Source organism: Lutjanus erythropterus, chromosome 1 (genome assembly GCF_056507025.1).
Source record: "Lutjanus erythropterus isolate fLutEry1 chromosome 1, fLutEry1.hap2, whole genome shotgun sequence".
Classification (NCBI taxonomy): Eukaryota; Metazoa; Chordata; class Actinopteri; order Lutjaniformes; family Lutjanidae; genus Lutjanus; species Lutjanus erythropterus.
Window position 1 is genome coordinate 579,408 of NC_139317.1, and position 25,000 is coordinate 604,407.

The 25,000-nt window shown below is 41.2% G+C and overlaps 3 protein-coding genes across 3 annotated transcripts in view; 1 reads left to right on the forward strand and 2 right to left on the reverse strand.

Annotated features, from left to right (window-relative positions):
* Positions 1-4,169, reverse strand: part of LOC146332405 (ras-related protein Rab-8B) — a 35,539-nt gene extending 31,370 nt beyond the window's left edge. Inside the window, exon 1 of the mRNA XM_084721198.1 lies at positions 3,836-4,169. Coding sequence (XP_084577324.1) covers positions 3,836-3,959 — 124 coding nt within the window. The 5' untranslated portion in view covers positions 3,960-4,169. The remainder of the gene's footprint in view (positions 1-3,835) is intronic.
* A 2,913-nt stretch (positions 4,170-7,082) lies between these two features.
* Positions 7,083-16,230, reverse strand: LOC146332406 (isocitrate dehydrogenase [NAD] subunit alpha, mitochondrial-like). Its single transcript, XM_084722096.1, has 11 exons — positions 16,130-16,230; positions 14,808-14,873; positions 12,809-12,892; positions 12,606-12,720; positions 12,155-12,342; positions 10,508-10,641; positions 9,265-9,367; positions 8,944-9,008; positions 8,749-8,833; positions 8,406-8,558; positions 7,083-7,716 (listed from the first exon to the last, which is right to left on the reverse strand). The coding sequence occupies exons 1-11, from the start codon at positions 16,154-16,156 to the stop codon at positions 7,633-7,635; spliced, it is 1,104 nt and encodes a 367-aa protein (XP_084578222.1). The 5' UTR covers positions 16,157-16,230; the 3' UTR covers positions 7,083-7,632.
* Positions 16,231-18,070: 1,840 nt separating this feature from the next.
* On the forward strand, positions 18,071-24,225 carry LOC146332407 (calcium and integrin-binding family member 2-like). The gene is made up of 6 exons (XM_084723032.1): positions 18,071-18,381; positions 18,678-18,712; positions 19,598-19,709; positions 20,624-20,771; positions 21,469-21,664; positions 23,149-24,225. The coding sequence occupies exons 1-6, from the start codon at positions 18,331-18,333 to the stop codon at positions 23,168-23,170; spliced, it is 564 nt and encodes a 187-aa protein (XP_084579158.1). The 5' UTR covers positions 18,071-18,330; the 3' UTR covers positions 23,171-24,225.
* The last annotated feature ends 775 nt before the right edge of the window (positions 24,226-25,000 follow it).

Below are 25,000 nucleotides of genomic sequence, written 5' to 3' on the forward strand. Positions count from 1 at the left end.
CCTCATTCAGCAGCTAAATGTTGGTTGAACATGGATGTTAGGGCTGCAACGGGTCGCAGTTGACCCGTGTCCCGTACGGATCGTCCTCTACGGTTCTGACCACATGTGAGCATCATAGTTTTTCTGTCACTGTTAGTTCTGTATAAGTTCTAAAAGCTGAAATCTCCATGCAGAGCTGCAGTGAACAGAAGGACAGACGCTGCTGTGTGCAGCTCAGCTCTCAGTTAAAAGTCGTCACGTCGCCTCGAGTGAAATCCAGACCATAACTTTTTTCACTGATGTAACTCTGCTGTCACCATAGAAACAGATCATCAAACTGTAATGTTGATTGAAACTTTGGTGATATCAGCTGTCTTAACTTGTCCACAGCTCCTCTCTGCTCACCGCTGCAGCTCTGTCTCACCCCGTCTGTCACACAGTGTGTCTGCTGATTGATCATCACTTCTGACCAATCAGATGTGCTGCTGTAGGCGGGACTTATGTATTATACTGTACAGTGTATAATGATCTAATATATGTATAGTATATACGTAGTACAGCACTGTATAAGTTTGAAGTTTTTAATATTATTACCTTTATCATTACTATGATCATTATTATTACATTACATCACTATGGTGATAATTACAGACAAAGATCAAAGACAAGTGCATTTTTAAAATCATTAACTCTAATCCCAACACTTTTTTCTTTTCTGCTGATCTGAAAAATGATCCGATCAATGACTCAAACCGTGATACGATCTGAACCGTGAGGTTTTTGATCCGTTGCAGTCCTAATGGATGTGGCTGTTGGATTCAAATCTATAATCAATAACCACACTGCCTCTGTTTGTACCTGTTTTACTGGAATTGATTTAGTATTTGTATCTTATATTTCTATGATCAATATTCATTTGTTGTTTAAATTGCTTCATTCACCTTGTATTTTATCTGTTGTTTTTATATTGTATCTTTTAAATCTGTGTCTACTGGACATGACTGGAAATGAGCGCCGGCCCTCAAAGATTTCTGAGTTTAAATAAAGTTTAGAATAATAAAAAAAAAGATCTGCTTGATTTAGCAGCCAAAAATCAATTGATCAATTTGAAGACATGAATAATTCAGCTGCTGCACAGAAAAGTTAAAGAAATTAAATCAAATATATTTTTCAGTTGATTCACAGCTGAGGGAAAAGTATTTTCTTCTCTTCGTCTCTTCTTCTGCTCTCGTTCTGTCAGCAGGAAGTGAAACTCAGTCACTGCTGGTTGTCATGGAAACATGCCACAGAGCAGGTCAACAACCTCCTCCTCTTCGTCCTGTTGATCAACTAATCGATCGATTAATCCACCAACAGATGAGCACAGGGTCAGGATCAGCATCAACACTGCAGACTTTATGAGACACACCTGGTTCAGACTGACAGGTTCAAGTCTTCATACAAACTGAGTCTGTGTTAGAAATCGAATAACTGGTGTCACACACACACACACACACACACACACACACACACACACACACACACACACAGTCAGAGGTCAGCTGACTCTCACGGGAGCCCTGGCAGAGCGGTGACAGAGTGTCCTCTGTCTGACCACAGCAGCAGAGGATTGTGGGAGTTCATTTACCATTCAGCCAGTTCGTGCAGCTGAACTGAACTGGGAGGAAAACCAGCAGAGACTGGAGGGAAATGTGACGCATCATCTCCCTGTGTTTCATGACATCACGTGACATCATCACTGTGGTGAAGAAGCATCATCACAGATCAGATCAGACTGTGTCAGGAGCTCACACAGGTAACACAGGTGAGGACCACAGCTGGTCACTATGACGATACAAGAGAAGGTCAACTGGACCATAAACGCCTCAGACATGTAGGTCCACCATCCAGGAGACACAAAAACAAGTCCATGAGGTGTAAGAAGACACTTCAACCAGATGATATTTTCCTGTTGGGCTGTGATAATAACCACATTACCGTGACACCGTGGTCACCTGATGCCTACAGCGGCTTTGAGCTCATTACCATCACCACAAGTTTTATTTTGAAGGGTCAACGTCATGTTGAGATCAGAACATTGATCTATTAATACACCTAAAGATCACGCACAAGTCAGGAACACACAATCTGATTGGTTGACAGACTCAACCAAAGGCATCTTGGGATAGCCTACGGGCAGCTAACAAACATGCTAACGACAACAACTGCTGGAAAAAATGGAAAAATGTATAAATAAAGGATAAAAATCACACATGCGCCCAAACTGTAAAAGTAAAATGCTTTAGCTTTATGTTAGCCTTCTCTGCTGAGTTTACTTCAGGGCAACAACATCCGTCACGATTTCAACAGTCTGAAACAACAGACGAGACTTTTCTCTGCGTCGTTCATTAACCGACTCACTGTGAGATGAACTGTACATTTACTGCCACACTGACTTCAGTCTGCTGCTCGCTGTGCTTCACCTGCAGGCTGAACACACTGCTCTGGTCCTTACACGAGCTACGCTAACGACAGTACGCTTCAATAAAATCTAATAAAACATAATCATTGAGGCAGCTGTGATAAACAACCATCCCACAGGAATATGTTGATATGTCACCAGCGTCAGAACAAATCCATACCGTCAGTCCTGGTTAGACGCCGTACGTCGATTAGGTGTTATCTGCATCTAAACCAGGTGATGCTTACATCTGGTTCTGTAGCGTCGTGGTTGAGACACAAGTAACGTCTCATTAATTGCAAGATTCAAATGAGGCCTCTGTGATGTGTCATGTTATGGTGAAATGTAAATAACGCATCACTGATGGTTTTTTGTCTGTTGGATGATAAACCTTTATTTCTGAGGAGTTTATGGTCCATGTGTTAAATTTAAATATGTTCATGTGCAGAAAATCAACAATAATAAATCAAAATGTTTCCATTTCTGCTGTTTCTTTAGTTTCATTCACACACACACACACACACACACAGAGAGAGAGAGAGAGAGACACAGAGAGAGAGAGAGAGCAGTACTGTGTAGACAGAAGAAGACAGTTCCCACTTCCTGTTTCCACCAGGAAGACAGAAGACTGACACACACACTGCGCTCAGCTCGCTCTGACGCACCGGAAACACACAGACAGAGAGTGTGTGTTTTAGTGTGTTTTAGTGTGTGTGTGTGTGTGTGTGTGTGTGTGTGTGTGTGTATAAAGTGTAGATCATAGTTCAGTAGAGACACAGACTTCTGTGGAACAAACAGGAGTCTGCATGAACACATCCATGTTCTGCACACAGAAACGTTCCACACGTAACAACAAGAAGGCCTTAGAAGACTGTTTAAAGACACAGACCCAACGTCTGTGGACAGTCTGTGGACAGTCTGTGGACAGTCTGCATGAATCAGCCACACAGTAAACTAGAGACCAGATTCGTCCGTAGAAAGACAAAAGTTCCTCCCTGAACCTCCCATTACAGGTGTGTGATTATCTTGAGGAACCTGTTCTCTCCTGTTCTGACTTCATGTTCTAAAGAACTCTGTGAACTACTAAGAAAACTCTGGACCCTCAGAGGGCTTCATACACAAATCTTTGGGTGTAAAATTGGTGGACTGCTCCTTTAACTGATCACCAAACAGCCACTGATGAGCTGATCAATAGAAGTGATCGTGATCAGACAGATCAGTGGGGTCAAAGGTCACCTGACACTGAGCTGAAGCTAACATCTGTCCTGTCTCCTCCTCCTCTTCCTCCCTGTCTCTCTGGCGGGCAGCAGCTGTTAGCTCCGCGGCTAACATCACGCTCTGTCCCGGCAGCAGCCCGCAGCCTCCGGCCGGCTCTTTCCCGGGTCAGACCCGGGTTCAGACCGTGTTCAGACTCACCTATGGTGGAGATGAAGGTGGTGTTGAAGGCGTCCTCACTGAAGCGGAACAGCAGGCAGGTCTTTCCGACCCCGCTGTCCCCGATCAGCAGCAGCTTGAACAGGTAGTCGTACGTCTTCGCCATCTGTCCCTCTGTCCTTCTGTCCGTCTGTCCGTCCCTGTCTCTGTCCCGGGAATTTAACGGAACCTCCTCACACTATCCCCTGACCGCCGGCACTCTGCTGGGAACACTGGGAACACTGGTTCTACACTGGGTTCTACTGAAACAGCACCGACAGAGCAGGAAACACTCTCGCTCCAAGTTACCCAAAATACACAGCGACACACATCCGGGGCGGGCTTTTCACAATAAAACCCTAAAAAACTTCGTTTCCCTGCTCCATACTGTGTCAGTGTGGAAACATGACAAGGAACAACGAAATATAAAAGAATCATTCTAAGCATTTACAGTTATTTTCATATTTATTTGTTCATTTCTTTCAGTATATGTTTATATTTACATATTTATACTATCTATCTAATTTAATGTATCTATTTTTATTGTTGCTACTGTTTGTTGTTGCTTGGTGTGTCTGTTAACTGGGATTGATTATATATGTATATATTCATTATTTAACAGTTGTTTTGTTTATTTGTTTTTAAATATTCATCATCTCATGACATGACTAAAGTGTTTACACTCTCATTAATTGATATAATTGATCATTTATTTGAGTTTGACCTTTTATTATTACAGATATGATGATACACTGCTGTAATCTGACATGAATATGTACACAGATGTACCCGACAGAAATGTGTCGTTTTATTGTGTAATCATGTGTTTTATGTGTGAAACTGTAGATGAACATCAACTTAAAACATGAACTTCTCAATAAGAAAATCAAATGTGTTGAGCTTGATGAGGACACGTTTGACATGCTATGAATATGATAGATAGATAGATAGATAGATAGATAGATAGATAGATAGATAGATAGATAGATAGATTGACATAGAGAGAGAGAGAGAGAGAAAAAAATATATAAACCCCAATATTTAACAAAATAAAAAGTCAAATACACAGTATAAATATAAACTCTATACATATTAAAGATACATTTCATAGAATATCTGAGAATATAGAAAAAATATACAAGAAAAAACTATACTAAAATATAAAAATAAACAAGAATGATATGCAAGAATACACTACACTAATACATAATGATACAGGTCTTATACCAGAACATTGAACAGGGTAAAACAGAATATTTAAAGCAGGTTGTCAGGTGTCTAAACTGATTCTGACTAAAAGAAGTTGAATCAGACGTTTATATGAGCAGAGCAGCACACAGACAGATAAAGGTCACCAGGAGGAACTCTGACTTCATATTTTATCGAATATATTAATTATTAACTTAATTATCTTTATTTTTATGTGACGTACAGATTCTTTGTAAATGCTCTTCTTGCAGTGGCGTATTTTGACTCGGTATGATCTTTGACTGTGTGATGTTTTATTTTGAAGGCGAAGCCGCTGAGTGTTCCGGTCCGTCTCAGGCAGCTTGTCATAACCAGGAAACCGGGGGCGTGCCATGTGACGTCACAGCCAGGGAGGGGAACCCGAGGCGCGTCAGTGGTGGGCTGCCAGTTTGGGATCTTTACTTTGAAAGTTTTTATTAAGAGTGAAAACACAAAGGACGATGAAGAGTCTGAGTTTCCTCATATTATTACTTGATACATTTACAAAAACAACAACAAACAATAGATCATTTAAATTGATTATAAATACCTCTGACATTTACTGTTTCATCTCTGTGTCTTTCAAGGTTTTCTTTTATAACAGACTGGACAGTCAGAGACATGCAGACTGTCCACAACACCTGGACGTCTCACTGCATCATGAATGCTTCTCTGACTTTTCTGACCCACAATCCTTTATGATGAGTGTTTGAACAAAAAGGTCAAAGTTCAAGGCGACAAATCGTGTCCTAAATGGTTCTGAACATGTGATCAGAGCAACTGTCAGTGTTTTTGTGACTAAAAATATGTTTAAAAAATGTCTGTATCTCACCAAGGTTTATCAAACGCTTCATATTACTGGATTTAAAGAACTTCAATTTCAATATAATGTGTTTTTTCATCCCGTCTAAATTTGACATTTCGGATTGTAAATGAATGTTTCCACCTCAAACAGAGAAAATCTGTGGAGATTTTTAACTTACTAACTGCAGTTGTTCGTCACAGCTGGCTTCAGGCCGGACGCTGAAACGTTTTGGGCCAAAAAAGAAATAAAATTGTTTTGGAGCCTCAACTATTAAAGTCTATTTTTCTTTCAGATTTTTATTTGGCCGCCACAGCTGCCTTCTGGAGACTCGAGAAGACCCTCAGAATTTAGAGGAAAAGACACGGAGCAGTTGGCAAATGTTAGAATCACTTTACACTGTAAAAAGAAAAGGATGAGACAACTCAACATTTCAAGGCAACGTACTGCGAGAGTTCTGATCCAAACTCAAACTTTCTGAAATAAACTTTAAAAAGTTTTCCTGACCTATAATCTTTAGTTGAGATAATTTACTTTTCTTCTGTGGATAAACCTGATCTGCCTCAATCAGCTGTGAACCTCATTTGTCTTTATTTTGGTGCCTGAAAAGTAAATGTTTACTTTAATGTTAAATGAAAATATTAAAATTTTAAGTTTTTAATTTATCTAAAAAGTAATTATCTCAACCAAACAATTTTTTTCAAAACTTCATAATTTGAGTTCAAAACTCAGAAATCTATTGGGGCCTGTTACCTTGAAATGTCGAGTTGTTTCAGCTTTTTCCAATCAAAATGTTTGGCTAAAAAATGATCCTGAAATGAGTAACGTTTATTTTTCAAAGACCTCTGAAGAGGAGCAGGATGCAGAGACAACAAATAAAATCAGATGAAGGTTCTTTGGGTTTAATCTGTTCTCTTGCTAAATGTTGAATGGATTAAATAATTGTGTTTTAAAGGGTTTGTTCAGATTCACTGAAGTCTCACAACACAAACACACTAACAGACGGAGGCAGCAGAGTTCTGTCAGCTAAAATGACTCATTTTATGAATGGGGTTTGGTTGGTTTGTAGAGAGTGATGTTAGTCTGATATAACAGTGGTTTCCTGTCAGAAAGGCCTGTCTGACAGAAAGGTAAAGAGGTGAAGTACACTTAAAGTGATATTGATGTTTTTGTGTGATGCTGATGTTCATGTATAGAAACAGAGACAGACGGCAGCAGAGGTCTCCATGTATATAATATTTATATATGTTGTGGGTCTGTGAAACTGAGGAGAGCAGCGTGAGACAGTAACAGAAAGACTAAATCTTGAATAAAGAAAGAATAAATAAGACGAGCTCTCAGTTACACTGCAGTACTGTTAAAAAAATATCAAATATCCAAACTGTCAGACAACAGAGGGGAGCGGTCATATTAATATTATTATTATTAACAATATGATGATGACACTTTGAGTAGAAACACTCCTGAAATGATCTCATTCAAACTTGGTCATGTGACATTTGTGCGTATGTTTACTGTGAATGTTTTGTCATGTTAAATAGCTGCTGGAGAAGCCCCACCCCCCCACATCATCATCATCATCATCATCATCTCATTACAGAAAAAAAATAAACAACTTTTTCTCTTGATGTAAATATGAAACTGAAGCTCCGCCCAGCCAACTGTTGCCCTGGAGCTTCTAGAGAGATCACACCAGTCAGAGGCAGGGGGGAGGGGGCGTGGCTCTGTATTGGTGGGTGGAGTCTCCCACAGCGCCTCTGTCTCTGCAGCTTCACTCCAGGTCCTGGATGCGACGGCAGATTTCGGCTGTAAACTCTGAACACTTGGAGTTTCCTCCCAGGTCCTTCGTCAATACCTGACACACACACAGACACACCTCATCAAACATCAGTCTCCATGGTAACATCCTTAAACATCACTGTCTCCACGGTTACATCCTTAAACATAACTGTCTCCACGGTTACATCCTTAAACATAGCTGTCTCCATGGTTACAGCCTCATCAAACATAACTGTCTCCATGGTTACAACCTCATCGAACATTACTGTCTCCATGGTTACAGCTTGATGAACATCACTGTCTCCATGGTTACAGGTTGATCGAACATCACTGTCTCCATGGTTACAGCCTTAAAAGAGAGTAGTGCAAAAAACAATCTTGTCATTTGAAAAAAAACAGGTTGAAACGTGTCGAGTGCACAGACATCACCGTTCTCTCTGTGCAGTGGTGTAAATTCAACTCTTTATTTTGTTTCGGTTTTTATATTTCACCTTGTTTTAAATTTTCTTGTTTTTTCAAATATGGTTCCTCTTGTTTATAGTTTGTTTACTATCGATCATATTCTCCACTGCTCTCCACTTTGCTGCTGTGACACTGAAGATTTTGCGAGTAACAGGCCGCAGAATCATCTTTTCATTCTATGTGATGTCATCTTTTAAACCATTTTAATCTTTTTACTGTTTTATTCTTTTTATTTATATTGACATTAGTCCACACAGGACGAAGCTAACGTGTGTTAGCTGTGTCGTCCTCTAATGGTCTCACCTTCTTTTCTCTGATGGTGTCAAAACACGCCGTCTGGATCTTATTAGCGTAGTCATGGAGACCCATGTGACGCAGCATCATGACAGCACTGAGCAGCAGGGCGGTGGGGTTTGCCAAGTCCAGGCCGGCGATGTCGGGGGCGGTACCATGAACCTGCACGAGGAGCAAACACACAAAACTAAAGATTGATCACATTTGTTCAAACTGAAACTTTCTTATAAATCAGCTTCAGATGTTCAGAGTTCATAAACCTCAAATACGCAACTTTTGTTTCATGAACTTAAGAATCAGAAATAGAAAGAACATGAGTTCACTTGTTATTCAGCTTTGCAGAGAAACAAACCGATTCAAAGATGGCGACTCCGTTTGCTCCGATGTTCCCGCTGGGAGTGACTCCGAGTCCTCCGATCAGACCGGCACACAGATCACTGAGACACAGAACAACACGACGACACGTTAATATTTAAAATGTTTCATCCTGTTCAGCTGTGAAGAGACGACATCCGATAAAACATAAATAACTGAGATCAAACCTGACCTGAGGATGTCTCCGTACAGGTTGGGCATCACCAGGACGTCAAACTGGGTGGGATCCTGAACCATCTGAAAGTCCACAACATCAGGACACACGTCAGTAAACATGGCGCGCGCACACACACACACACACACACACACACACACACACACACACCCACACACACACACCCACACACACACACACACACCCACACACACCCACACACACACACACACACCCACACACACACACACACACACACACACACACACACACACACACACACACACACACACACACACACACGTGTCTGGATCAGTCTGGTTCAGTTGATGAACTTACGTTGAGACAAACAGTGTCCAGGTACATCTCAGTGAACTTGATGTCTTTGTAGTTTTCAGCCACCTCACGACATTTTCTCAGAAACAGACCGTCTGACATCCGCCTGGACACACAGTCAGACAGGAGACACAGACAGACAGACAGTCACTGACACTGAAGGGGCCAGTAAACTCATGTAAACAGCTGACGTCCACACTTCAAATGTGTTTTTCTGTTTTTTTTAAAAGGACCGTGAACACATCGTCTGCTGCGGCAGAACGTCCTGACCAACAAATCATTTAAAGTTCTCATGTAGAAACAGACACATGCACAAATACAGAGAACAACAGAACTGAAACAACGTGCGGACGAGTCATCCTGAAGTTCATGAGGGACGGACGTCACTTGGATTTGAATGATTCTCCAGTCTTCATGCTGATTTCTGCTTCACAAACAAAGATTTGATACTTTTCCTTTAAATTACTTAAATAATTTTACTTCATGTCTGAATTTTAGGATCTGCTGAGCTCTTATTTTTCTTCACTGTTATGATTGTTGTTGTTATTGTTATCATTATTGTTAAACTGTTTACTGTTCATGGTGTTTTCCGACCACTGTGGGGCGCTGCAGGATTCAGACTCGTGAGGTTCACATGTACCAGCGCAGAGTGACAGCCTTCATTTGCCTAATCCCCATGATGCATTGCTGAGAGTTTAAGTTTACTATTTTATGTTCCAAAACACAAACAAACAAATGTTCTGTTTGTGTTTTTAACATACAGTTTTTACTTCCTGTTTATGTTTATGACATGTTTGTTCACAGGATGAAGGGTTATGATGGTAATTGTCATTTCTGTGGTGCTTAAGAGACGTTTTAGTCGACACCATGAGTGACAGGTCTGGTACAGTTCAGCGTTTCAGCTGAAGTTGGCAGGAAAAAGGCGGGATTATCGTCCCCAGCACGCTCTCTTTGATTGAAACTAACGGCAGAGTAACGCCTCCTCACACACCGTGAGAGTAAATACTGTTCTGTAGCAGCGTAACTTCTGTATCAGCTAAACCAAACTGGTGTGTTTTCACTGAACCTGAAATACAAAACAAGCTAACAGCCAATAGAATCCACTGCTGAACTGATCAGAGCAGTGACTGGTCCACAGTTACTGATCTTAGATCAGAAATGAAAAGACTGATTGATGATTGAGTTGAATAAACCAAACTAAAACTGAACGAAACTTGACTGTCTCAATGAACTCTGTTGTCCTCACATGATGTTGGCTTTGTGGACGGCCGTCACGCTGTTTCTTTGGTTGTTTCTGGCGTATTCGAAGGCGTACTCCGCAATACGTCTGCTGGCGTTCTCAGTGATCAGTTTGATGCTCTGAACGACGCCATCGACGATCTGCAACAACAAGAACAGACGGAGTGAGGAGGGTTCAGAGGAGAAACTGAAGTCATCAGGCTGTCTTCAGGTCTCCAGGACACTGTGGACACGTTAGCATTAGTCTGACACAAGTTTACCCGACTGAAAAGAACCAAACAAAGAAACCCCGTCATGAGTCTGATCTCCCTCCCCACTGGATGTCTGCACACGCGTCTGTGCACGTTTCATCAATCAGATGAAAATCAATCAATCGGAGAAAATAAAAGTCAAACATGATGGAGGGTTCTTGTTCTCCGGGACGTTCACCCCGACATGTTCCAGGACTGTGAGGCTGCTTTAAACATTCTTCATGTGACGGTGAAAAGAGTCAGAAAAGTGGGAGGAGGGAAAAAACAAAAGGAAGGAAAATGGACTGAAGATCATCAGGATCCATGTGAGGTGAGCATCCCTTACAGGAAGTGACATCACACATACACTGGGACATCTACTGCCAGCTGAGAGATCTGTTCTGATAATTCAATTCATTCATTAAATTTACATTTAAGTCAATCAGACCTGAAGTGTTTTGATGGAGCTATGCTACCACTTTCCCTCTGCTTCCAGTCTTTGTGCTAAGCTAGGCTAAAGATCCCGGTCCTGGATCCATCTCTGAGAGAACACAGAGAGAAAACACCGATTCAGATCTGAGCTGACAGTGTGAACACAGACGGATCCACATCAGGGGTGAACAGGTGAACAGGTTCAGGAAGCTGAGCTCTTCCTCGTTCTTACCGTGAAGACGAGCAGCGGCAGCAGCAGCAGCAGAGCGTCCTGTCTGCAGCAGCTAGCTGACCTACAGCAACACAGGTGAGGAGGGCAGGTACACCGTCATCACTACAGCTCATAAATGAATCAAACACAGGACACCAGACGCAAAGATGGCGCCCGGTCTGTCCAGGAGTTTCTCAGTTGGTGCAAACACCAGGAAGCTTTTCTATCTTTCAGGTTGACCTTTCACCCTGCTGAACGTGCAGAATATGCAACGACATCATGGATCTTTAAATTCTCTTGACTCGAGGAAAGTTTTACAAATATCAAATGTCATCAGATCAAACCTTCCTCACAGAGACAAAACTGAGCCTGTATGAAAGTCGTCAAAGCACCCAACCTATATGATCAATAATTATCAATACTGACTGATATGAATCTTGAACATCCTGAGGCCTTGTTTCTTGTCTCATTCTGTTTTTGCATTTAAAGAACGACTGACATTAACGTCCTTCAGCTAATAAAAAAGAATGACTATTATTTTACTCCAACAGTAATTTGTCCATTTGTCCGTCTTTCACATCTTTGAGATTTTGTTTTTATTTCGTCTCATTTGTGTTGAGTGTGAATATTTGTCATCAGTTTTTAGTAATGAAGTAAACGTCTGTAAATCTGAACACACAGCAGCTACAGAAGAGCTCCTGGGTTGTTTTTATTTGGGTGAACTGGCCCTTTAACAGTCCCCATCATTAGAACGTCCCGTCTCTCCATCCTGTCCACTCACCACGTGTTCGATGCCGCTGTACTCTCCCTCCGTGTTCTCCCTGATGGTGACCAGGTTGACATCGGTGTACGGCGTCTTGTATCCCTCGATGGAGACGCACGGCCGCACGTTGGCGTAAAGGTCGAAGGTCTTCCTGAGCAGCAGGTTCATGGACGGGTGTCCTGCAGCGATGGGCGTCTTCAGAGGTCCTGGTGGACGCGACAGTCAGGAAGAACAATCAGTTTAAAGAAAATGACTGATATGACAAATACTGCAATTCAATATTACGATTTATTGTGATTTTAATTAGATTTTTTAACACTAGAACGTGTGAAAAAGTTGAATCAGACACTTCCAGAGAGAGAACATCACACTTCCATGAACAATGTCAGTCGGTCTCAGTTTTATTTCAGCAGCAACATTTCTTCTTCTTTTTTCTTTCAGCTCAGTTTACATCAGAACCGTCACAGACCTTTGAGTCCGATCTTGCTCTTGTCCATCGACTCTTTAGCATCAGGAGGAATCATCCACCTTCCTCCAGGTCCTTTTATGGCCGTCACATTCCGCTCCTCCCACCTGATCGGAGCCTGCAGGTCGAAAAGATTACAGGTAGGGTTTTTAACCATCACAGATCCAGACAGAGTCAACGGTTTCATTTCTGATCATCAGACTCACTTTAGCAGCTTCAAAGATCTTCATGACAGCAGTGGAGATCTCCGGTCCGATCCCGTCACCAGGGATCAGCGTGACTGTCTGCATCTGTACACACGACAAACACCATCAGTGAACTGGAAGGATGGAAACCTTCAGGTAGATTCAGGGGACGTCGTTTGACCGGTTAGATTTCACAAAAATGAAAAAAGCAGCACAGTTTCCTAAATATCGACATTCTCAAGTGTTTTTGTTTTTTAGGCAATTTTTGTTTTTCTTTATTGGACAGAAGAGCTGAAGATAAAACAGGAAATGCAGAAAAGGGTCACAAGTTGGAATCGAACCTGCACCACTGCAGTAAGGACATTATCAAAACTGGTAAAATTTCTAACAAGTAAATCTGGCAACTTAGATGTCCAACTGGAAAAGTACTAAGAATTAAACTATTAAAACATTTCAATAACCTGTTAATCATTAAAGTAATTCTTCATGCAAAATGACAGAAAATGCTGTTTTCATCCTCTAAAATTTGGAGATTTGCCACTTTTCTTCATTATTATCATATTAAACTGAATATCTTTAGGTCTGACAGGGCTCCAGACTGCGACTAAATGGTCGCATTTTGCGACTAAAATTTGAGACAGTGCGAGTAAATTTTTCATCTACTCGTGCATGTGCGACCAGTAAACTTACTGTTGTTTTTTTTTGTTGTTGTTTTTTTTTTTTTTTGTTTTCTTTTTATTATTGAATATTTTTTGTTGCTGACAAACTTCTGCTCCACACTTCAGCCCAGTAGTTGACAGTAATGTGCAACTGAGCTGGTTTGCCAGCTGACATTAATTCCAAAAGATGAAGAAAGAAGACGAACACCAAAGAAGAAGAAGGCGGGCCAATGTGTGTGAGAGCGGGGGGTGAATGACCACTGCAGTGTTTCCCCTATAGTTTATTTGGGAGGGCGCCCCGCCCCTCTTTTGATCAAATAAAAAAGCTAACTCTTACTTGTGTGATTTCAGAGTTGAATGCGTTGCTGTCGTTTCATTACATTAATTTCAGTGCATTTCTCGTCTCCTCTGTGACGGGCGGGTCCCCCCCCCCCCTCGCTCCTCTCTCACAGCAGACACACATGAACCGGTACAGACTCACCCACCCACACTCAGAGAGCCGCGGAGAGACGGTTTCAGACCGTTACGGTAAAAAATAACAACAAGCAAACAACAGTTGTAAATGGAGGTTCCCCAACTGTTCACCCCGCCAAGAAAAAATGTTGGCTGGACAAGAGCGAACTGATGGATGGATGGATGAACGATGGATGGATGATGGATGGATGGATGGATGGATGGATGATGGATGGATGATGGATGGATAAATAAATAAATTAATGAATAAATGAATAAAAACAGTGTTCCACTGCTAAAATAAAAAATGTGAACATAAATCAGTGTTAACTGTTTATTCAGGTCCAGATGCTCTGTAATCATGGTAAAGGGGTTCTTTGATGAGAAGCTCCTGCAAAGACCCCAACAACGGACCACGCTCATTCCAGCATTTCAGCAGTGGGGTCAGGCGTTCCGTTTCCGTTTCTCTTCATTTAGGAGTGGCGGGCCGCCACTCCTAAATGAATGTAGAGGAAACACTGCAATTAACTTTCGTTTTTGTCATTATTTAATAACCACTGACACATAAAACTACTTGTAGAGAGGAGAGTAAAAACTGACTTTGGGGAGGAAGATTTCTGACCCGCTTATTAATGTTGAACCCTGCAGTTCATAGTTTTGTCTATAAAAGATAAAATGTGAAAACAAAGCTCTGATCACATGATGTTCTCAAACTAACTCTTCAGTCCAACCAACAGAACAGAAACATGAGCCGACTGTGAGACGGAACGCCATCTTTCTACTGGGACTCTGTGTGTGTGAGAGTGTGTGCGTGTGTGTCTGTGTGTGTCTGTGTGTGTGTGTGTGTGTGTGTGTGTGTGTGTGTGTGTGTGTGGAGGTGTCAGGTTGGTGGACCGTGAACTCCTCACCCCTCTGGAAAAGGAAGTTGAAGACAGAGCAGGTCTTCTCACCGCCCCCACAACCACCTGGGAGAACTGGAGGAGACGACATGAAGGTCACGTTAACTGGACACATATATTATTAATGAATCACATCACATATTTAAATTACTCATCACTCAGTCACAAGTGTGTATTCATTATTATTCTTTATTAGTGGTTATCAAAAACGACACTTCGATAGAAACCATGAGGTCTGTGTATAATCCAGACTGGACACACACACTGATGTTCACAGTTTCCAAGTATTTTTGACATGTTTTATCAGCTAAATCAACATTTTATTCACTTCACATGATCTAAAAACGCTACAGGAAAAAAAGAAAGAAAATGCATTATTATTTCTGAGATTTTTTTGTGACTAACTCTTAACCTGTTTCACACAAACATATTAATTTAGATAAGTTTTAGTGTTTATTCTCATTAACTTTTACCAACAATTTACTGTGAGGAGGTAAAGTCTGGAAACGATTAAAAGCAATCACTCCAAATTTTTCTCTACATGTGTGGGAACCATTCCATTTCAGGTGTTACTGAATTTTGTATCTGAAAGAAATATTATTTATTTATTCTATATTATTATAGAATAAAACAGAAATGTTCATTTTACCCAGTCTCAAAGCTATAAACAGTAAAACCAGAGAAATTCATCATTTGAAGTGTTTTATTATAGACTGGATATAATTATGTAAGATACATCTATAAATAAACACATTATAATTATACTGTAATTATAAACTGGTTGATTTCATGTGTGTCGATTTTACCAGTAAGTATTCAGCTTGTTTTTAAGCGTTTCAGTTGCTCTCTGGGAGGTCAGTATTTTGCCCAAAATGAAGATTAACGTTGAATTTATATATTTTTGAACGCAGTTTGGTTCAGGTCTGTCCATCAGAACTGGAGTACAGCACCGACTGACTGAACCGCTGGACGGTGACGGTGGACAGTTAACAGTTAAACCGTCAGAAAGTTAAACGACAGCGGAATCAAACCTGTGGATAAAGTCTGTCTGTCCCGACTGGTTCTTAAAATCTCAGTTAGGCTAGCTGTTAGCTGTTAGCTGTTAGCTACAGCAGCTGTCATCATCATGCTGAAGGACACACACACACGCACACTCATAAGCACCTAGCTAACATGCTAACCAGCTAACAGTAGGCTGTAAAAACCCGCCCAGAGACATTAAAGAACCGCTCAGTGACACGAACACTGACACAGACAGATTAACTGACACACTGACCAGAACTACAGACGGTTTAAATCCTCCTCTCACTTTATTGATCTGATTTTCTTACCATTGACCTCCACGCGCTGCCTGCCATTCTGACCAGGAAGAGCTAAACCGGGACACAGATCCTCTACTGTTGAGAAGAGGTATCGCTCTGAGCCAAGATCAGCGTGTTCACTTTGAGCCGGAACAAAGATCATCTACTGCTTAGAAAGAGGCTTCACTCTGAGCCGAGACAGAGATGTTCTGATGAGTAAATGGCCGAAACTACAAATGTAGATACATAAACAATTATTAACTAAGATGCTAAAATAAATAAAGAACTAAATGATTATGTAATTTAGTGATTAATTATCACATGAATAAATAAATCACAATCAGATTAAAGATCAGACATTATACATGTGAATATTAAATGTATGTGTATTCATCTATTTATTTATTTACACACGTTTTTATTTATGCGCTTGTACGTCAATTAATTAATTTACTGACTGACTTATTCACTCGTTTATTTATTTATTTACCCATGGTGCAACTTGCTGCATGAATGAATGTGTCAACATCCTCTATTCAATGTCTCATTTTATTTGATTTATTTTATTAATGGTAACAGTTATGCATTAAATTAAATAACAGTTTATTCATTCATTTCTGCACTTTTTTATAGGCATTTTATTCATTTATTTATTTATTTAGGTAAGCATTTAATTATTTGTGTATTAATATTGTATCTTTATTTGTGTTTTTTACATACCTAAATGGGATATCCTTTGGGATAATGCTACACACCATGTTTTTTCTTTTTAAATTCATCTGTTCTTATATTTAGTTTTTGTCCTTAAAAGCCTCCAGAGAGGAAGGGGAGATCGTCTTATTTATCTTTCTTTCTTTTTTTTTATTTCATGCTTCATTATGAATCTATAGGCACAAACATTTAATAAATCCTGTACATATGAAATATATGTTTTAAGTTTTAAGATCTTAGGAGAGTGATTCATCGTGAAAACATAGACGATCTCTAGTCCAGCCTGCATCAGGATGACGTCAGTGCCGTGTCGATAATCAGGGTTCAGGGTTGCCAGATCTGCAGCAAATGTGTCAGTTCTTTAATCTATCACTTTAATTTGTAACTGTTCTCTGTCTGACTGTGTGACGTATTTTAAACTGTATAAATTAAACACACTTTAAGTATTTTATTATATATTTATTTATAATTATCATGTAGAACATTTATTAATTTATATTATATTTAATTAAAACTTGTTCCGCATTATTGTGTGAAAGTTTCAGTACTGTGTGTGTGTGTGTGTGTGTGTGTGTGTGTGTGTGTGTGTGTGTGTGTGTGCGCGCGCGTGTGTGTGCGTGTGTGTTCTCTGTAATATCCCCTAACTGCTGCCTTCAGGAGCTGTCAGAATCTTCAGTAACATCGTGTTTTTTTCTGTCGTCAGAGCTTTACGGGTATAACAGTTTAAAATATGACGTGATGTTCAGTTGAATGTGTGTCTTTTATAGTTAAAAAGACAAAGGGCGGGGCTTATATAGGCTGACTTTCTGAAAAATTAGATTATAAAATAAAAGTCTCACTTGGAAAATGTGAGTATAAAATGGAAAAAAACTCTTTAACTTTGTATTCCGGTATTTTGTCACATAAATTTATTAACCTACAAACCTACAAAAGTGTCTAATGTGTATATATAGAGAGATCATTCATAGGTGTTTTCTGTTGTTTTGTATTAAACTGTTTTATTGTTGTTGTTACTTAGTATGTTATTTTTTATTTGAATGATCTCTCTTCTTTATGTTTATTGGTGTGAATTTGATGTCTGCATGTAACATCTGCTCTGTCTTTGAAACATAACAACATAATAACAAAACATAATATAACAAAAAATAATATACTAATTATTTGTAATTATTTACATTTATTTACTAATCATCTTTCATGAAATCCCAGTCCTTGTATTTGAACAGAGATGGACGTCCAAACAGAGACACTGGGTTGTCCGAGCGGTTCCTGAAGGCAGCACGCTGGTACCGCACCGCCTTCTCTCCGCACCGCTGAGGCGTAAAAATCACCTTTTCCTCCGCGTTGGGACATCAGGACAGGGAGCGGGATCAAACCCGGATCAGGAGGTGTATGTTGGGGCAGCTGATGGACTGGATCAAAGCCGGATCAGGATCGGATGTAAACAGATGTTGAGCAGATGTGGGTGCAGCTGTGAGCGGCGGTGTGATGCGGGTCTGTGATGGGAGAATCAGAGCAGGATGGGCAACAAGCAGACAACCTTCACCGACGAGCAGCTCGACGCCTATCAGGTAACGTTCAGACCGCGCTGACACGGGTTTATTATCCCGTTAATGTAACACCTTTAATCAAAGCAGAGCCTCTTACTGATGACGATGATGACGATGATGATGATGATGAAGGGTACACGTCCGTCGGGTGATGAAGGTGAAGATGAGGAGTTTCTCTGCAGGATAGAAAACAGTAGAATATGATGTGTGTGTCTTGTTGCTGATTGGCTGAGCTCCACCTCTTCTGCATCCTGCTGCTGCATGTGGTGATGATGATGATGATGATGATGACTCACTGTGACTGTGTTTGTTTATAGGACTGCACCTTCTTCACCAGGAAAGAAGTCCTGAGGTGAGTTAAACACAACAAACACCTCCATCAGGGGGCGGAGCTACAGGTCAGCTGACTGAGATTAATTACAGAACCTGATTCATAAAAAGTTCACTTTGTGTAAAATGTAAACAACAACAACAACAAAAAAAAAAAATCAGTGATCTGCAAATGATTTCCACAGATAATCAGCTGACTGCAGAACAGAGATCATCATTAAGAATTTAATCAATCATGTAAAATTTAATCGATCTTCTATCAAATAAACATCTGAAATATGTGTCATAGGCTACACTCTTAGACATGAGGGTTCTAAAGGGGTTTGTCAGGGTTCTCTATAAGACTAAGGGTTCCACTAGGAACCCTTTTCATCCAAAGACCCTTTTTAAGAAGAAATAGTTCTTTAAGGATCATTGAAATCCTTTAAGAACTCTTTTACTGTGGGTTTGTCAAGGGTTCTTAATACTATAATATAAAATGGTTCTCGGTAGAACTGCTTGGGTTTGTTCTAGATAAAACCCTTGGAATATGAAAAGGTTCTCACAGAACCCCCTGGTTGGATTCTTGTTAGCACCCTTAGAAAGGTAGAAAGGTTCTGGACAGAACCTCCAGAGAGGTTCATGTTTGGATCTACTTTTCAACTAGTGATCAATATGGCAATAATTTTTCCACCAATCGATCAGTTGTTTGGTTCATAAAATATCAGAAAATGTAGATCAAAGTCCAAGAAGACGTCCTCATGTGTCCTTTAAAATTGTGTCTTTGTATTAAATTGTTGAGAAAGTTTATGTAATGTGCCGACTTTTTTGGACTCTGTGTTTTTCATGTCAGAAAAAGATTCTCGTCACATTTTATGACCTTAAAGGTAACGTTCATCTTTTTTCATGTGTTCTGTGCTGCGTTCAGGTTACATGGGAGATATCGTGAGCTGGCTCCGCATTTAGTGCCGCTGGACTACACCAACAACCCCGACATCAAAGTTCCTCTGACGCTTATCGTCACCATGCCAGAGCTGAAGGTAGAGACTCATTCATACCTGGTGTCACCTGGGGTCACCTGGGGTCACCTGGGGTCACCTGGGGTCACCTGGGGTCAGACGTGCTGTATGGACTCGTGCAGTTTTTTTGATTGACAGTTTAAAGGGACAGTTCAAATTATTTGTCAGTGTATTACCTACAGCAGATGGAGGTCAACTCGCCCCCAGTTAGGAGAGGAAGCAGGGGTGCTGGTCCAGGAAGCTAAGCTAATGTCCTGCTGTGGACAGGGTCAGCAGCAACATGGATTTTAGACCCATAAATAATCAATATCACCTTAAGTGTACACTGTATTTAGAATATTTTCACCTCTTTACCTTTCTGTCAGAGAGACTTTTCTGACAGGAAACCAACCAAACTCCACTGATAAAATCAGTAATTTTAAGAGTCTAGTACACAGAAAACAAAAAGAAACAGGCTGCTGTTAGCATCTTCCAGGCTGTTAGCATGTTCCCGGTTGTTAGCATGTTCCAGGCTGTTAGCATGTTCCCGGTTGTTAGCATGTTCCTGGCTGTTAGCATGTTCCCGGTTGTTAGCATGTTCCCGGCTGTTAGCATGTTCCCGGTTGTTAGCATGTTCCCGGCTGTTAGCATGTTCCCGGTTGTTAGCATGTTCCCGACTGTTAGCATGTTCCCGGTTGTTGGCATGTTCCCGGCTGTTAGCATGTTCCAGGCTGTTAGCATGTTCCCGGCTGTTAGCAGTTAGCTGTCCAGCTACACTACTTCATCCAGTAACTATGAGTCGTCACTCCGTCACCAAACTTTAGGAGTCAAGAAGAATTTCTGATTTCTGTTGTGACTTTTTAATATTATGAAGTCAGGTTTATTATATATTGAAGAAAGATTCCATGGAATTTATTTTCAAGTAGTTAATGTTGTTGTTGTGTTTGTGGTGACAGGAGAACCCATTCAGAGACAGAATCGTGGAGACGTTCTCTGAGGACGGACAGGGGAACCTGAGCTTCAACGACTTTGTCGACATGTTCTCTGCTCTCTGTGAGACTTCACCCAGAGAACTCAAGACCATCTACGCCTTCAAGATCTACGGTGAGACGGAAGAAATAATGTTTTTAACTGTAAACCAGTAAAAACTGAACACAGTTAAACAAACTGCGGCCACTTTATTAGGAACAGCTGACAAATCTAACAACTCTGTCATCAACGGCTTTCATGTTCAGTTTTTACTGACTGACTGTCAGACGTGTTCATTTAACAAACAACAAACAAAGTAGCAGTACGACACAAAATACAAAATACTGTTACAAGTAACAGTAAAATCAAAAGTATTGGCATAAAAAAACTAAAATAATACAACATGCTCTGAGTAAAGGATCATGTACAGTGAAGTAAATCCTGACTGGATGATGTGATGCTCATTACATGGTTACTTATGAAAAACATTTATTGAATTTAAAAATGATTTTATTGTTCCTCCAGAGTCTGTGATCAGAACTGTTTCTAACAGTCTAACAGACCTTTGAATGCTGTAACTGACCAATCAGAATCAAGTATTCAACAAAGCCATGTAACAACTGTAACTATAAAACTGTAATTTTAAAATAAAGAGATGAAAGTGGGTCTGATTATAGATCTGATCTGTTACCACATCTGTCCAGGGATGTTACAGTTTTTTAAATAAAGTTGTGTAGACTGAAAACAGTGTCCCAGACAGATGTTGAGTGTCTCAGGTGTCTCCGTGTGATGACACGTCCCTCAGCAGGTGTGTCTCCTGCTTGTTGTCCAGACTTTAACAGGGACAACTTCATCTGTAAGGAGGACCTGATGCAGACAGTGAACAAACTGACCAAAGGAGAGCTGACGGCGGACGAGGTCACACTGGTCTGTGATAAAGCCATCGAGGAGGCCGACCTGGACGGGGACAGCAAGCTGTCCTTTGCCGACTTTGAGAACATGATCTCCAAGGCTCCGGACTTCCTCAGGTACCTCAGGCTGGGCTTTTTTTTTTCCCTCAGAGTCAGCAGAAAGGAACTCTGTCATTTCTAACACAGAGTTGATGGTTGATTTCCAACCTGATTGTTACATGAAGCACAGCTGCAGTTACCAGCTGTCACCACAGGGGTCGCCAGATCACCACTGACTGAGCTGTCTGTGAGAGACTGACAAACATTACAGATGAACATCACCTCATCTCTGCAGGACGAGACAGACTCGTGCTGCAGGTGTGTCTGTGATGGTTCCATGCAGGTGGCGTCTGATTGGTCTGGAAGGAGTCAGGTGTGTTTCCCAGCTGGGGATGTTGTTACCATGGCAACCAGGTCAGAGAAACTGTAATCATAGAGCGATGGCGCTGTGAGCTGAGGACGCTGCAGGACACGCCGCTCTTTGCTCTCAGCTCCTCCTGTTCTTTATTGAAGGTGTATATATTTCTCAGCCTGTGAAAACATCTGTCTGATGTCATCTGTGGCTCTGGAGGAGCTTTTTAAAGGTTGAAAAAAATAATGACATCATCAGGGTTGTCTCAGCTTACATCTAATGAACCAGTCTGTACGCACGCCTGTTTTCACATGTTTGGATCTATTTTTCAACTATGATCAATCTGGCAAAACTTTTTCCACTAATCAATCAGTTGTTTGGTCCATAAAATATCAGAAGATGTTGACCAGAGTCTAAGATGACGTCCTCAAATGTCTTAGATATTCAGTTTACTGTCAGAGAGGAAAGAAACCAGAAAATATTCACATCTAAGAAACTGAAATCAGAGAATTTACTTCTGACTAACTGATTAAGTTGGCGCGGTGGTGCAGCGGTCAGCGCTGCCGCCTCACAGCAGAAGGTCCTGAGTTCGATCCTCCAGCTGGATCAGGGCCTTTCTGTGTGGAGTTTACATGTTCTCCTCATGTCTGCATGGGTTCTCTCCGGGTTCTCCGGCTTCCTCCCACAGTCCACAGACATGCATGCAGGTTAATTGGTGACTCTAAATTGTCTGTAGGTGTGAATGTGAGTGTCAGTGGTCGTCTGTCTCTGTGTGATGAACTGGCGACTTGTCCAGGGTGAACCCCGCCTCTCGCCCAGTGTCAGCTGGGATAGACTCCACCCCCCGCGACCCTTCAGGAATAAGTGGTTACAGAAAATGGATGGATGATTAATGGACTGATGAATTCATGGATTAATGGTGACAGCTCTAGTGTACTCATGGGGTAGAACGTACTAAGGTGACAAAATGAGTACAAATCACAGTATTTTACTGATATTGTGAACAATACTGTAGGGATAACTTTTACAAAATATTAACCCAATGAGTTTTTTTTTCATAAATAATCATCAAAAATGTGGAGATAATAACTAAGAAGGTAAAGAGAAATAATAGAACAGCTAAAATATAATGCAGGAAATGAAGCATTTGATGCCCCAGCTGCTGTTCAACAGATAAACTCATCACAGTTTCTCGTTTTTCTGTCTGCAGTAACTTCCACATACGAATATGAGACTCCACTGAGATCCTGCAGAGGACAGAGGTCTCACTCTGATCCTGTTTCCTGATCTGACCGGTCTTCACCTTGATCCTCGGACCCTCCTCCTCCTCCCCCTCCTCCGCTCAGTGCCTGTCCTTTCTATCACCGGTGGAGACGACCTGAGACTGGACCGCTCAGTCTGGACTCAGACACAAGCACAGAATTTATCTTCTCACAGACAGTCGGGACGTTTTACTGCATGAAACTTTCCACTTCAATTCATTATCAACAGAGACTGACGAGGATGATTTTATACCAAGGGAGACTCTTCAGAGACGCGTGTGGAGACACAGAACAGAGGAGAACAGAGGAGAACAGAAGAGAACAGAAGAGAACAGGGCTTCAGTGCTTACAGAAAGAACCGGGTTCTTTTCTAAAAGCACAGTTTTAAAGGGCAAACAGTGAAGAGCTATGCAATCTTTCCTCATGAAGTGCATGTTTAACCTGCTTCTAGCTGTGGTTCCGTTGGTTCCGTTGTTCCGTTGTGTGTGTGTGTGTGTGCTGTATTTCTGCTGCATAATGACAATCATAGTGAGCTGTAGTTCAGCTGATGAAGGGCTCTCTGTGGCTTTGATAAAACTTTTAGACCAGACAACAAAAAGCTTCTGTGGCTCAAATCTAATAAAAGACTTTTCTGTTGCTGCTCGATGATTCATCAACGTTTTTATCAAAGAAAACTTCTGCACTGAAACAACAGGACACTGTTGAACAGTTGATCAATTAAATATTATTATATTAAACCATTGTTGCAAGAAAGATTTGAAAAATAGGTCCAAACATAGGTGCAAACCTGTGGCCTATTTTTCAACTGACAAGATTGTGACAGGACACAATTAATCAATTAACTGTCTTTAGTCATTCTTCGAGAAAAAAATGTCCAAATTGTCTTGATCACTGGTTGAAAAATTGGTCCAAACGTAAAAACAAGTGGAGCTGTGAGCTTCAGGTTCTCCTTAAATTGTCTGCAGATATAAAAACAGAGGGAGGATTATAAAACTGCAAATACTCAGTTACAGTATCGCTAAAGGTTCTAACATCTCTATAACATCTTTTCTCCCATGATGCTCTGCAGGAAAAATAAGTTTTCCTACTGAAAACAAAAAGTAGAAGGATAAAGAGCTGAGCAGAGCTGCAGAGATGATGATGACTCTTCTCTTCTCTTTGTATAAACACACAGATGATTAGAGGTTTAAACACACAGAGGAGGAAGAGGAGGAGGAGGAGGATGAGGAGGAGGAGGAGGAGGAGGAGGAGGAGGAGGAGGAGGAGGAGGGATGAGCTGAGTTTGGTCCTGCAGCAGCAGCAGCAGGTTTCAGGTTTCAGTTCAGCGGAGACTCTGCAGCACTGAGACACATCAGGACATTCATCCTGATTACTGAGAGCAGCCAACTGTGCTGATGACACCGAGTTCCTGCTGCTGCAGCACATCACACACACACACACACACACATGCACACACACACACACACGCACACGCACACGCACACGCACACACACACACACACGCACACGCACACGCACACACACACACACACACACACACACACACGCACACGCACACGCACACACGCACACACACACACACACACACACACACACACACACACACACGCACACACACACACACACACGCACACACACACACGCACACACACACACACACACACACACACACACACACACTGGACCTGAGGAGGGTATAGACTGAGATTAAGCAACACTTATGAGCGCACGATGTCAGTTCTGTCACTAGAGGGCTCTCAGGTTAAGGCAACAGACAGATGTGTGGGATCATGGGAGTTG